This window comes from Blennius ocellaris, assembly GCF_963422515.1.
Source record: "Blennius ocellaris genome assembly, contig: SCAFFOLD_56, whole genome shotgun sequence".
Lineage (NCBI taxonomy): Eukaryota > Metazoa > Chordata > Actinopteri > Blenniiformes > Blenniidae > Blennius > Blennius ocellaris.
The window spans coordinates 326610-342247 of record NW_027661835.1 but is presented as its reverse complement, the minus strand read 5'-3'; the positions used below and the strand labels follow the sequence as shown (position 1 = coordinate 342247).

Below are 15638 nucleotides of genomic sequence, written 5' to 3'. Positions count from 1 at the left end.
AGAAATCCCAGGGACAGTGAACTACACACGGTCACAGAAGCGGGTGCAGCAGCGCGCGGCTGCTTTTACGCGATCGTTTATGAGGAGGAGAGGAAAAATGAAAAGGAGGGAGGGAGAAGGGCAGTGGACAGAATATGTTCAGCTCTGCACACTGTCTCTGGACTGCACAGTCATCTAGAAATGATCTGTGCAAAAGGAGAGAGCGAGCGAGAGAGAGAGAGAGAGAGGAGGTTCGCGTGGATGTAAATCCAACGCGCAGACACAGATTGATTGGAAACAGGGATCGGCGTCCCTGACTTCAACACAATAATAAACACACAGCAATATTACAGTCACGTTATTCTCATTGCCTGCCCAGACTCTAACCCTTACTCAGTTTGATGAGGGTGAACGTGCTGCCGGCGGCCGGGAAAGTGCGTTGATTTCCCGGCTGGAGCTTGTTTTTCTCTCTGGCGTCCCAGGTAAACAAGCTCAAATGGTCTGTGGACAGGAAAAGTCCACAGGATGATCCCAGGATGATCAAGCGCTTATTTTGAGGAGGGGGAGAAGAAGAAGCGGCTTCAGGTCTGCAGGCGGGAGGAGTGTGCGCTGCCAGCTGCACACTCGGACTCCGGTGAAGAAGGAAAAAAGGAAAAAGGGAAAAGTAGAGGTAGTTCCACGGTGGTTCTCGGCTCGTCCGGCCAGGTGTGGAACTCCGGCCCGGTCAGCGGGCACACGTGGCACTTCGTCTCCGTGCGAAACGGATGCGTCCGTCTTTACGCAGGTTTCAACATTGGAGAGAAAGAAATCACCCCGGCGGGGGTGTTTTATACCTCTTGTTGTGGTTTCGTGTTACCGGTCGGCTCTGGGTCATGTGGACCAATCCTGACGGAGGGCCCGCCCTGGACCTTCCAGCTGGTGAGGGAGCTCTCAGGCTCCCCCTGCCGTTGGCCTCTAGTATTGCCCCTTGGAGGGGGGGTGATCCGGGGGGTGATCCGGGATCAATGGCGAACTTTTCCATTCTGACCATGTGATCTCTTTGTTCTCAAAACGTGGTCTCCCCTCCCCCTTCCATGAGGTTGAGTGGCCCCAACAATGTCCTCTGGCGTTATGTCTTCAATCTACTGGCATCAACACATCTTTGCTTGTCCTAGATGTCCATTATGTCTTCAATCTACTGGCATCAACACATCTTTGCTTGTCCTAGATGTCCCCTGGCGTTATGTCTTCAATCTACTGGCATCAACACATCTTTGCTTGTCCTAGATGTCCCCTGGCGTTATGTCTTCAATCTACTGGCATCAACACATCTTTGCTTGTCCTAGATGTCCCCTGGCGTTATGTCTTCAATCTACTGGCATCAACACATCTTTGCTTGTCCTAGATGTCCCCTGGCGTTATGTCTTCAATCTACTGGCATCAACACATCTTTGCTTGTCCTAGATGTCCCCTGGCGTTATGTCTTCAATCTACTGGCATCAACACATCTTTGCTTGTCCTAGATGTCCTCTGGCATTATGTCTTCAATCTACTGGCATCAACACATCTTTGCTTGTCCTAGATGTCCTCTGGCATTATGTCTTCAATCTACTGGCATCAACACATCTTTGCTTGTCCTAGATGTCCTCTGGCGTTATGTCTTCAATCTACTGGCATCAACACATCTTTGCTTGTCCTAGATGTCCTCTGGCGTTATGTCTTCAATCTACTGGCACCAACACGTCTTTGCTTGTCCTAGATGTCCCCTGGCATTATGTCTTCAATCTACTGGCATCAACACATCTTTGCTTGTCCTAGATGTCCTCTGGTGTTATGTCTTCAATCTACTGGCATCAACACATCTTTGCTTGTCCTAGATGTCCCCTGGCGTTATGTCTTCAATCTACTGGCATCGACACATCTTTGCTTGTCCTAGATGTCCTCTGGCGTTATGTCTTCAATCTACTGGCATCAACACGTCTTTGCTTGTCCTAGATGTCCCCTGGCGTTATGTCTTCAATCTACTGGCATCGACACATCTTTGCTTGTCCTAGATGTCCTCTGGCGTTATGTCTTCAATCTACTGGCATCAACACATCTTTGCTTGTCCTAGATGTCCTCTGGCGTTATGTCTTCAATCTACTGGCATCAACACATCTTTGCTTGTCCTAGATGTCCCCCTGCAGTTTGGCCACTCCAGCATGAAGACTCCATGTTGGAAAGCTTGTTTGGTTTCCTTAGCCAGAAATGAATGACGGCTGTTGTCCAATCTGGCTGTTGTCCAAAAGGTATTTCTTTCAGGTACTTTTCTGGCAGTGTCCTCAGCATATACATGACTCCTGCATCAAGCCTGCTGCGTCCATCACCTTGGCAATGATCAATAAACGCCAGTGTGTATATGGACAGCAGCAACAGAAGCAGCACCTGGTTTGACACACGAAGAGGTAAACTTGGAGTTTGAAGCTTTTCCTACACGTCCCAATGTCCAGAACGTTGAAAGAATCCAGTTTGTATTGTTACGTTCACCAACAGGCTTTCTGTACTTTTTGACACGCTTTAAATTGAAAAGTCATGTATGTTAGTTTCTGTCACAGTACAGTTTCATATTCATGCAGCAGAAATACCAAGAACAAAACAGTGACCATGTAGAAACACAAGTTCCTGCAGTGACATCACACAATGTGTGACATCACACGTTGTTGTCGTCCAGCTACTTGTGCAAAAGAACATTTAACTACATCTGTGGTGAGCATGTGCAGTAGCAGCTTTCTGAAAAACATTTAAACCGAGACCGAATCGGAGCATTTCCCAAAAGTTCCTTCTTGTGACGGTTCATTTCCAGTTCTCCGAGCAGCGTTGTCATGTGAACGCTCCCCGACACAACACAACATGTCTGTTGTCATGTGAACGCTCCCCGACACAACACAGCATGTCTGTTGTCATGTGAACGCTCCCCGACACAACACAGCATGTCCGTTGTCATGTGAACGCTCCCCGACACAACACAGCATGTCTGTTGTCATGTGAACGCTCCCCGACACAACACAACATGTCTGTTGTCATGTGAACGCTCCCCGACACAACACAGCATGTCTGTTGTCATGTGAACGCTCCCCGACACAACACAGCATGTCTGTTGTCATGTGAACGCTCCCCGACACAACACAGCATGTCCGTTGTCATGTGAACGCTCCCCTACACAACACAGCATGTCTGTTGTCATGTGAACGCTCCCCAACACAACACAGCATGTCTGTTGTCATGTGAACGCTCCCCGACACAACACAGCATGTCTGTTGTCATGTGAACGCTCCCCTACACAACACATCATGTCTGTTGTCATGTGAACGCTCCCCGACACAACACAGCATGTCCGTTGTCATGTGAACGCTCCCCGACACAACACAGCATGTCCGTTGTCATGTGAACGCTCCCCCACACAACACAACATGTCTGTTGTCATGTGAACGCTCCCCGACACAACACAGCATGTCTGTTGTCATGTGAACGCTCCCCGACACAACACAACATGTCTGTTGTCATGTGAACGCTCCCCGACACAACACAGCATGTCTGTTGTCATGTGAACGCTCCCCGACACAACACATCATGTCTGTTGTCATGTGAACGCTCCCCGACACAACACATCATGTCTGTTGTCATGTGAACGCTCCCCCACACAACACAACATGTCTGTTGTCATGTGAACGCTCCCCGACACAACACAGCATGTCCGTTGTCATGTGAACGCTCCCCCACACAACACAACATGTCTGTTGTCATGTGAACGCTCCCCGACACAACACAGCATGTCTGTTGTCATGTGAACGCTCCCCGACACAACACAACATGTCTGTTGTCATGTGAACGCTCCCCGACACAACACATCATGTCTGTTGTCATGTGAACGCTCCCCGACACAACACAGCATGTCTGCTTCCATTTGAAAAGGTTGTTGTGTACATGGGCCTCAGTTTTAACTTGTGTGTTGGGACTTCTCAGTGTTTGTGCTCAGGAACGTCCCCACTGACACTGTCATTGTCTTTGTCTCATGTCCAAAGCCGTCCTCTTTCACCGTCGTCCTCACTACTCAAGAGAACCACAAACCTGATCAGTTCTGAGACGCATGCAGGCTGTCTCTGTCCTCTACAACCTGTCTCTGTCCTCTACAGCCTGTCTCTGTCCTCTACAGCCTGTCTCTGTCCTCTACAACCTGTCTCTGTCCTCTACAACCTGTCTCTGTCCTATACAACCTGTCTCTGTCCTCTACAGCCTGTCTCTGTCCTCTACAGCCTGTCTCTGTCCTCCACAGCCTGTCTCTGTGCTGGAATGAGTGAAAACAAACCACACAGTGAGTACTCTGTATACAAAGAGGAGTAGAACGTGAGTACTCTGTATACAAAGAGGAGTAGAACGTGAGTACTCTGTATACAAAGAGGAGCAGAACGTGAGTACTCTGTATACAAAGAGGAGTAGAACGTGAGTACTCTGTATACAAAGAGGAGTAGAACGTGAGTACTCTGTATACAAAGAGGAGTAGAACGTTCTACTCCTCTTTGTAGACAAACAGTTGTTTCTACTCCGTTTGCTCTTCAGAGTTAAAGCAAAGGTTTCACACTTTAGTATTATTATCATTTAATATTATAGTATTTCACAATACTTTAGTATTCCTCCACTGGACGATTGCAAACTGCAGTGTGTTGAAACAAAAACCTTGACGGGCCTGTCTCTGTCCTCTAGAACCTGTCTCTGTCCTCTAGAACCTGTCTCTGTCCTCCACAGCCTAGGTCTGTAGACATCTTGGCACACAGAAATCACAACACACACACACCAGTGATTTTGTTGCTGTTGTGACTTCTTTCGCCGAGGATCGACGTTTTCTCTAAAAGACTCTTATTCTGACACTTTACTTGGCAAACACTTCCGTTTCCTCTTGCATGTTTGCGCATGCGCAGCTGAAGCGCGGCCTCCATCTTGGCCCCTGCCGCTCTCGGTGTCCAGTTAGCCGCTAGCACCTAGCCTTCGTTTCGCTGTTCTCCCGCGGCTCTAAAGCTCCTTCCCGGGCCGCAGAGCTCCGCCGGACGGCCGCACACCGCCCCCGCCTCCCGGCCGGAACCACCAGCCGCTTCGGGGGCCTCATGGACGGCGCGGAGGACGACTTTATGTCCGGGAGCCGCTCCGGTAAGCCGCCGCTTTGTTGCGGCTAACTCGCAGCTAGCTAACCTGGTTACGAGCAGCCGGTGGGTCGTTAACCTCAAACCTGGTGACCTTTAACCTGCTGACCCGCCTAGACCCGTGAGCTTCGGGGGGGGGCTTCCTGGACACGGAGGACCGAGGTTAGCCTCACGACCAGCGGCCAGACCAGCGAGGCTCGCGCCATAACTACTATAACTAATATAACGACCTCAACTACTATGACTACTATAACTAATACAACGACCTCAACTACTATAGCTATTATAACTGCCTTAACTACTACAACCACTATAGCTACTATAAATACCTTAACTACTACGACTACTATAACTAATGTAACCACCTGTAAGTGTTTGAGGCCGAGAGAGACGGGAAGTAGTTAGTTTCTGACCCCTGCTTCCTGTACAATGTGAGGGTCAAAGGTCATGTTGACCTGTGACGTGTGTGTGTGTGTGTGTGTCCCCGTCTCCTCCACGGTCCTCCGTCCTGCAGACGACGGCAGCGGCACGCCGGTGCTGGACGAGCACCAGGGGTCTGACGGCGAGGAGGCGAGGAGCGACGGCCGTCTGTCTGAGGTCAGCACCGCCACTTCCTGTCTGAGTGTCTCCCTGAGCGGAGAAAATGAAAGTGAGTTAAGCTCCTCCCCCCCCCCCCCCTCAGGACGACGGCAGTAACGACGGGGACGCCGGTCGCCGCGGCCGGGCGGCCGACAGTGACTCGGAGGCGGAGGCCGCCAAGGGCGGTCGCCATGGCGACGACGACGACAGCAACGACGGAGACGCCGTCCGGCTGACCCGGGCGGCCGACAGCGACTCGGAGCCGGAGGAGGCCCCCCCCGGGGGTCGTCGTCATGGCGACGACGGGAGCGACTCGGGCTCCGAGGCCCCGCGGCCCACCGACAGCGACGACGACGCCGCGCCGGCGAAGCGCCGTCGGGTCGGCGCTTCCGGGGAGGAGGAGGAGGAGGAGGAGGTGAAGCATCGTAGAGTCAGCGCCTCCGAGGAGGAGGAGGAGGAGGAGGTGAAGCAGGGGGAGGCGGCGCCGGCCTCGGGCGTGGAGGAGGAGCAGCACGCCGCGGCGGCGGGCAGCGACTCCGACGACAACCGGGACGCCAAACCGGCGGCGGCCGACAGAGACAGTGACTCTGAGACGGAGAACGTCCCCCAACGGAAGGAGGCGCAGGGAGACTCTGAGGAGGAGGAGGAGGTGGAGGAGAAGCAGGAGGAGGGAGGAGGAGGAGGAGGGAAGTGGAAGGCCGTGATGCAGTCGGACAGTGAGGAGGAGGAGGAGGGGGGGGAGGGGCGGGGGACGAAGGCTGCCACAGGAAGTGACGGAGAGCAGCAGGAGGACAAGCTGAGGGACGGCGAGGAGGACAAGAACAAGCCAGGTACACTGAGGGACACTGTGTCCCCCGGGGGGACAATATGAGTGAAGGTCTTATAGTGTGTGTGTGTGTGTGTGTGTGTGTGTGTGTGTGTGTGTGTGTGTGTGTGTGTGTGTGTGTGTGTGTGTGTGTGTGTGTGTGTGTGTGTGTGTGTAGTGAAGAGGAAGAAGGCCGTCCTCTCAGACAGTGAGGACGAGGAGGACGAGGACGAGACGGGTAAATATCTGGAGACGCTTTGTTTTTTTTTACACCGTTTCTGGTGAGAAGACGTTGATGGTTGAAGTTCTCTGTCTCTCTGTCTCTCTGTCTGTCTGTCTGTGTCTCTCTCTCTCTCTCTCTCTCTCTGTCTGTCCCAGTGTTGAAGCGTCCCCGTGCTGTCTCTGAGGACGAGGACAGTGAGGGTCCAGACAGGAGTCTGGCGGCGAAGCTCCGTGAGCTGGGCTCTGACAGCGGCAGTGAGGAGGAGGGGGCGGGGCCTGGAGGAGGAGGGGGCGGGGCCAAGGACGAGAAGGCCCTGTTCGGCAGCGACAGCGAGTCGGGGGACGAGGAGGAGTGAGTGGACCTGGGACTGTCGTCACGGCAACCGCTGACATCACCTGACAACACTGTGTGTGTGTCTGTGTTTGTGTGTGTCTGTGTTTGTGTGTGTGTGTGTGTGTGTGTAGGAAGATGATAGCAGACATCTTCGGGGAGTCTGGAGACGAGGAGGAGGAGGAGTTCACGGTAAAGTAACGTCCCACAGCAGGACTGGAGGCTGTCCCCTGGTTGCCATGGAGACTAACCCCCCCCCCCCCCCCCCCCTGCAGGGCTTCAACCAGGAGGACCTGGACGGGGACAAGCAGGACAAGCAGCGGCAGCAGCAGCAGGACGAGTCCGACTCCGACGAGGGCGTGGACCGCGGCGGGCAGGAGTGCGTTACCACGGCGACCCCCCCCACCCCCGTCCCCCCCACCCCCCCTGACTGTGTGTGTCCCCCCCCAGCACCAGCTTCATGTCGGACTTCGACGTGATGCTGGCCCGGAGGAAGGCCCTGAACAGCCGGCGCAGGAAGCACCGTGACGGAGGAACCTTCATCAGCGACGCCGACGACGTGGTCAGCGCCATGATCACCAAGATGACGGAGGCCGCCGAGGTGCTCCACCCCCCCCCGCCTAGCTCCACCCCCCCACCCCACCCCCCTCCAGCCTCTGACCTCTGACCTCTGTGTCTCCCAGGAGGACCGGACCCTGAACAGTCAGAAGAAACCCGCCCTGAAGAAGCTCATGCTGCTGCCGCACGTCGTCATGCACCTCAAGAAGTAAGACCCTCACCTGGTTCACCTGGTTCCACCCTACACACCTGGTTCCACTCTCCTGGTTCCACTCTACACTCCTGGTTCCACTCTATACTCCTGGTTCCACTCTACACTCCTAGTTCCACCTGGTTCCACCCTACACTCCGGGTTCCACCTGGTTGTGTTCCTCATCCACATCATCCATTAAACAATCACATTTCACACTGTCAGTGAGCTGAGAGGTCAGAGGTCACGGAGGAGGAGGATGTCACAGAGGAGGAGGAGGAGGTCAGAGGTCATGGAGGAGGAGGAGGTCAGAGGTCATGGAGGAGGAGGTTAGAGGTCACGGAGGAGGTCAGAGGTCACGGAGGAGGAGGTTAGAGGTCACGGAGGAGGAGGAGGTCAGAGGTCACGGAGGAGGAGGAGGTCAGAGGTCACGGAGGAGGAGGTTAGAGGTCATGGAGGAGGTCAGAGGTCACGGAGGAGGAGGTTAGAGGTCACGGAGGAGGAGGAGGTCAGAGGTCACGGAGGAGGAGGTCAGAGGTCACGGAGGAGGAGGTCAGAGGTCATGGAGGAGGAGGTCAGAGGTCACGGAGGAGGAGGAGGTCAGAGGTCATGGAGGAGGAGGTTAGAGGTCACGGAGGAGGAGGAGGTCAGAGGTCATGGAGGAGGAGGTTAGAGGTCACGGAGGAGGAGGAGGTCAGAGGTCACGGAGGAGGTCAGAGGTCATGGAGGAGGAGTCAGGAGGTGAGGGAGGTCTCAGGATGTCTCAGGAGGTGACGTGTCCCCTGTCCCCTGTCCCCAGGCAGGACCTGAAGGAGACGTTCATCGACAGCGGCGTCATGTCGGCCATCAAGGAGTGGATCAGTCCTCTACCTGATAAATCTCTACCTGCTCTGAGGATCAGGGAGGAGCTGCTGAGGATCCTGCAGGAGGTGAGGTGGGGGGGGGGGGCTTCTACCTGGGGGGTCCGTGGTCCAGCTGACAGTCCCCCCCCCCTCCCCTCCCCCACAGCTCCCCAGTGTGAGCCAGGAGACCCTGAAGCACAGTGGAATAGGAAGATCAGTCATGTTCCTCTACAAACATCCTAAAGAGTCCAGGAGCAACAAGGACCTGGCCCTCAAGCTCATCAGTGAGTCTATACACTCTATATACACTCTATACACTCTGTATACACTATATACACTCTGTATACACTCTGTATACACTCTGTATACACTCTGTATACACTATATACACTCTGTATACACTATAGATACCCTCAAGCTCATCAGTGAGTCTATACACTCTATATACACTCTGTATACACTCTATACACTCTGTATACACTATATACACTCTGTATACACTCTATACACTCTGTATACACTATATATACCCTCAAGCTCATCAGTGAGTCTATACACTCTATATACACTCTGTATACACTATATACACTCTGTATACACTATATATACCCTCAAGCTCATCAGTGAGTCTATATACTATGTATATACACTCTATATACACTCTGTATACACTATATATACCCTCAAGCTCATCAGTGAGTCTATATACTATGTATATACACTCTATATACACTCTGTATACACTATATATACCCTCAAGCTCATCAGTGAGTCTATATACTATATATATATATACTATATATACACTATATATACACGCAAGCTCGTCAGTGAGTCTATTTACTATATATATACACTCTGTATACACTATATACACTCTGTATACACTATATATACCCTCAAGCTCATCAGTGAGTCTATATACTATATATATACACTCTGTATACACTCTGTATACACTATATACACTCTGTATACACTATATATACCCTCAAGCTCATCAGTGAGTCTATACACTCTATATACACTCTGTATACACTATATACACTCTATATACACTCTGTATACACTATATATACCCTCAAGCTCATCAGTGAGTCTATACACTCTATATACACTCTGTATACACTATATACACTCTGTATACACTATATATACCCTCAAGCTCATCAGTGAGTCTATACACTCTATATACACTCTGTATACACTATATACACTCTGTATACACTATATACACTCTATATACACTCTGTATACACTATATACACTCTGTATACACTATATACACTCTGTATACACTATATATACCGTCAAGCTCATCAGTGAGTCTATACACTCTATATACACTCTGTATACACTATATACACTCTGTATACACTATATACACTCTATATACACTCTGTATACACTATATATACCCTCAAGCTCATCAATGAGTCTATACACTCTATATACACTCTGTATACACTATATACACTCTGTATACACTATATATACCCTCAAGCTCATCAGTGAGTCTATATACTATATATACACTCTGTATGCACTATATACACTCTATATACACTCTGTATACACTATATACACTCTGTATACACTATATACACTCTATATACACTCTGTACACACTATATACACTCTGTATACACTATATACACTCTATATACACTCTGTATACACTATATACACTCTATATACACTCTGTATACACTATATACACTCTATATACACTCTGTATACACTATATATACCCTCAAGCTCATCAGTGAGTCTATATACTATATATATACACTCTATATACACTCTGTATACACTATATATACCCTCAAGCTCATCAGTGAGTCTATATACTCTATATATACACTCTATATACACTCTGTATACACTATATACACTCTGTATACACTATATACACTCTGTATACACTATATACACTCTGTATACACTCTGTATACACTATATATACACTCTGTATACACTATATACACTCTGTATACACTCTGTATACACTATATATACCCTCAAGCTCATCAATGAGTCTATACATTCTATATACACTCTGTATACACTCTATATACACTCTGTATACACTATATACACTCTGTATACACTCTGTATACACTATATACACTCTGTATACACTCTGTATACACTATATATACACTCTGTATACACTATATATACACTCTGTATACACTATATACACTCTGTATACACTATATACACTCTGTATACACTATATACACTCTGTATACACTATATATACACTCTGTATACACTATATACACTCTGTATACACTATATACACTCTATACACTCTGTATACACTATATATACCCTCAAGCTCATCAATGAGTCTATACACTCTGTATACACTATATACACTCTGTATACACTCTATATACACTCTGTATACACTATATACACTCTGTATACACTATATACACTCTGTATACACTATATACACTATATATACCCTCAAGCTCATCAGTGAGTCTATATACTATATATATACACTCTATATACACTCTGTATACACTATATATACCCTCAAGCTCATCAGTGAGTCTATATACTATATATATATACACTCTATATACACTCTGTATACACTATATACACTCTGTATACACTATATATACCCTCAAGCTCATCAGTGAGTCTATATACTATATATATACACTCTATATACACTCTGTATACACTATATACACTCTGTATACACTATATATACCCTCAAGCTCATCAGTGAGTCTATATACTCTATATATACACTCTATATACACTCTGTACACACTATATACACTCTGTATACACTATATATACCCTCAAGCTCATCTGTTAGTCTATACACTCTATATACACTCTGTATACACTATATACACTCTGTATACACTATATACACTCTATATACACTCTGTATACACTATATATACCCTCAAGCTCATCAGTGAGTCTATATACTATGTATATACACTCTGTATACACTATATATACCCTCAAGCTCATCAGTGAGTCTATATACTATATATATATATACTATATATACACTATATATACACGCAAGCTCGTCAGTGAGTCTATTTACTATATATATACACTCTGTATACACTATATACACTCTGTATACACTATATATACCCTCAAGCTCATCAGTGAGTCTATATACTATATATATACACTCTGTATACACTCTGTATACACTATATACACTCTGTATACACTATATATACACTCAAGCTCATCATTGAGTCTTTATACTATATATATATATACTATATACACTCTATATACGCTCAAGCTCATCAGTGAGTCTTTATACTATATAGATATATATACTATATATGCACTCGATATACACTATATATACACTATTTATCTATATATACTCTATACCCTGAAGCTCATCAGTGAGGACACACACACACTAACTAGAATGTTCCAGATGAATGGTCACACACACACACACACACACACACACACACACACACACACACACACACACACACACACACACACACACACAGTAACACACACACACACACTAACTAGAGTGTTCCAGATGAATGGTCACACACACACACAGTAACACACACACACACAGTAACACACACACACACACACACTAACTAGAGTGTTCCAGATGAATGGTCACACACACACACAGTAACACACACACACACACACACACACACACACACTAACTAGAGTGTTCCAGATGAATGGTCACACACACACACACACACACACACACACACACACACACACACAGTAACACACACACACACACTAACTAGAGTGTTCCAGATGAATGGTCACACACACACACAGTAACACACACACACACAGTAACACACACACACACACACACTAACTAGAGTGTTCCAGATGAATGGTCACACACACACACAGTAACACACACACACAGTAACACACACACACACACACACACACTAACTAGAGTGTTCCAGATGAATGGTCACACACACACACAGTAACACACACACACACAGTAACACACACACACACACTAACTAGAGTGTTCCAGATGAATGGTCACACACACACACAGTAACACACACACACACAGTAACACACACACACACACACACTAACTAGAGTGTTCCAGATGAATGGTCACACACACACACAGTAACACACACACACACAGTAACACACACACACTAACTAGAGTGTTCCAGATGAATGGTCCCGGCCGATCTTCGGTTTGACGTCCAACTACAAAGGGATGACGAGGGAGGAGCGTCAGCAGAGGGACCTGGACCAGCAGACCCCCCAGAGACGGAGGCTCAGGTAGGACCTGGGGGGGCCTGGGGGGTACTCATCATCGTCATCATCATCGTTATCATGACTATAATGAGGCGTACAGAAACCATGATTCACCACTGCTGAGGAGGAGGAGCTCCTCCTGCAGGCTCAAGTATTAATGTACTGAAGTATTTAAACTATTTACAGTATTGAAGTATCACTTCAGCAGCAGCGCCTCGTGTTCTCAGGTTCTCATGTTCTCAGGTTCTCATGTTCTAAATGTGAAACATTGGAATCAAGGGGGGATCGGGGCGGGATCAGGTTCCACATCAAAGAAAAGCATTCTTTGATTCCACATCAAAGGAAAGCATTCTTTGATTCCACATCAAAGAAAAACATTCTTTGATGTGGAACCGTATCCTCAGGGGTCCAGTCACCTCCTCCTCTTCATCACCTCCTCTCTCTGTCCTCTTCCTCCTCTCTGTCCTCCTGCTCCTCCTCCTCCTCTTCATCACCTCCTTCTCTGTCCTCCTCCTCCTCTCTTCCTCCTCTCTGTCCCTCCTTGCTCCTCCTCCTCCCCTCTTCCTCCTCTTCATCACCTCCTCTCTCAGTCCTCCTCCCTCTTCATCACCTCCTGCTCTCCTCCTCCTCTTCATCACCTCCTCTCTCTGTCCCTCCTCCTCTTCATCACCTCCTCTCTCTGCCCCCCCCCCCCCCCCCCCCCCCCCAGTCAGCCTCAGAAGGTGGAGAGGACGGAGGACCCAGACGTCTTCTCTCCTCCCAGGTCGTCTCCAGCATGTTTGAACTAACGTTTGCAGTGCTGGACTCACCTGCTGCACCTGAGGGGGGGGGGGGGGGGAGGGGCTAATCTGCTGTGATGTCATAACGGCATGGAGCTCATCGGCCAATCACAGGCCAGCAACCAATTTGACCTGCTGAAACTAACTGTGGTGTGTGTGTGTGTGTGTGTGTGTGTGTGTGTGGTGTGTGTGTGTGTGTGTGTGTGTGTGTGTGTGTGTGTGTGTGTGTGTGTGTGTGTGTGTGTGTGTGTGTGTGTGTGTGTGTGTGTGTGTGTGTGTGTGTGTGTGTGTGTGTGTGTGTGCAGCTCGGGGGGCAGACCCCCCGCAGAGACCTGGAGAAGCAGCTCACTGGAGAAAGAAAAGTAAGTCCAGCTCCGCCCACCTGACACCACCTGAAGGACACCTGGCCTCACCTCCTCCCCCTCCTCCTCCCCTCCCCCCCCACAGAGCTCTGAGGCCCGGGGATCCTGGTTTCTGTGCCCGGGCCCGGGTCCCCATGCCCTCCAACAAGGACTACGTGGTCCGACCCAAGTGGAACGTGGAGGGGGACAATAGCCGGGTGAGTGACAGACACTGCTGGAGAGAGAGAGAGACACTGCTGGAGAGAGAGAGAGACACTGCTGGAGAGAGAGAGAGACACTGCTGGAGGGTGAGAGAGAGAGAGAGAGAGACTGCTGGAGAGAGAGAGAGAGACACTGCTGGAGAGAGAGAGAGAGAGACTGCTGGAGAGAGAGAGAGACACTGCTGGAGAGAGAGAGAGACACTGCTGAGGGTGAGAGAGAGAGAGAGAGACTGCTGGAGAGAGAGAGAGACACTGCTGGAGGGTGAGAGAGAGAGACTGCTGGAGGGTGAGAGAGAGGAGAGAGACACTGCTGGAGAGAGAGAGAGACACTGCTGGAGGGTGAGAGAGAGAGACTGCTGGAGGGTGAGAGAGAGAGAGAGAGACTGCTGGAGGGTGAGAGAGAGAGACTGCTGGAGGGTGAGAGAGAGAGAGAGAGAGAGACTGCTGGAGAGAGAGAGAGACACTGCTGGAGGGTGAGAGAGAGAGACTGCTGGAGGTGAGAGAAGAGAGAGAGAGAGAGAGCGACACACTGCTGGGGGTGAGAGAGAGAGAGAGACTGCTGGAGAGAGAGAGAGACACTGCTGAGGGTGAGAGAGAGAGACTGCTGGAGGTGAGAGAGAGAGAGAGTGAGAGAGAGAGACACTGCCTGGAGGAGAGAGAGAGAGAGACGAGAGACTGCTGGAGGGTGAGAGAGAGAGAGAGACTGCTGGAGGGTGAGAGAGAGAGAGAGACTGCTGGAGGGTGAGAGAGAGAGAGAGACTGCTGGAGGGTGAGAGAGAGAGAGAGACTGCTGAGGGTGAGAGAGAGAGAGAGACACTGCTGGAGAGAGAGAGAGAGTGAGACACTTCTGGAGGGTGAGAGAGAGAGAGTGAGACACACTGCTGGAGGGTGAGAGAGAGAGAGAGAGAGACTGCTGGAGGGTGAGAGAGAGAGAGAGAGAGAGAGACTGCTGAGGGTGAGAGAGAGAGAGAGAGAGAAGACACACACTGCTGGAGGGTGAGAGAGAGAGACACACTTCTGGAGGGTGAGAGAGAGAGACAGACTGCTGAGGGGAGAGAGAGACAGACTGCTGGAGGGAGAGAGAGAGACAGACTGCTGGAGGTGAGAGAGAAGAGAGAGAGAGAGAGAGAGAGAGAGAGAGAGATGAGTTGAGAGAGAGAGAGAGAGAGAGAGAGAGAGAGAGAGAGACTGCTGGAGGGGAGAGAGAGAGAGAGAGAGAGAGAGACTGCTGGAGGGTGAGAGAGAGACACACACTGCTGGAGGTGAGAGAGAGAGACACACTCTGGAGGTGAGAGAGAGAGAGAGAGAGAGAGAGTGAGGAAGAGAGAGGAGAGAGAGAGAGAGAGGA

The 15638-nt window shown here is 49.5% G+C and overlaps 1 protein-coding gene across 1 annotated transcript in view; it reads left to right on the top strand.

Moving 5' to 3' along the window:
- The first annotated feature begins 4926 nt into the window (after positions 1 to 4926).
- iws1 (interacts with SUPT6H, CTD assembly factor 1) overlaps positions 4927 to 15638 on the top strand; it is an 11388-nt gene continuing 676 nt past the window's right edge. The window contains 17 exon segments of the mRNA XM_080522294.1: positions 4927 to 5139; positions 5647 to 5729; positions 5815 to 6541; positions 6695 to 6754; positions 6895 to 7090; positions 7204 to 7261; positions 7345 to 7448; positions 7520 to 7670; positions 7753 to 7835; positions 8617 to 8746; positions 8826 to 8943; positions 12862 to 12973; positions 13659 to 13705; positions 13708 to 13712; positions 14034 to 14084; positions 14086 to 14090; positions 14176 to 14287. Coding sequence (XP_080378420.1) covers positions 5097 to 5139; positions 5647 to 5729; positions 5815 to 6541; positions 6695 to 6754; positions 6895 to 7090; positions 7204 to 7261; positions 7345 to 7448; positions 7520 to 7670; positions 7753 to 7835; positions 8617 to 8746; positions 8826 to 8943; positions 12862 to 12973; positions 13659 to 13705; positions 13708 to 13712; positions 14034 to 14084; positions 14086 to 14090; positions 14176 to 14287 — 2085 coding nt within the window. The 5' untranslated portion in view covers positions 4927 to 5096.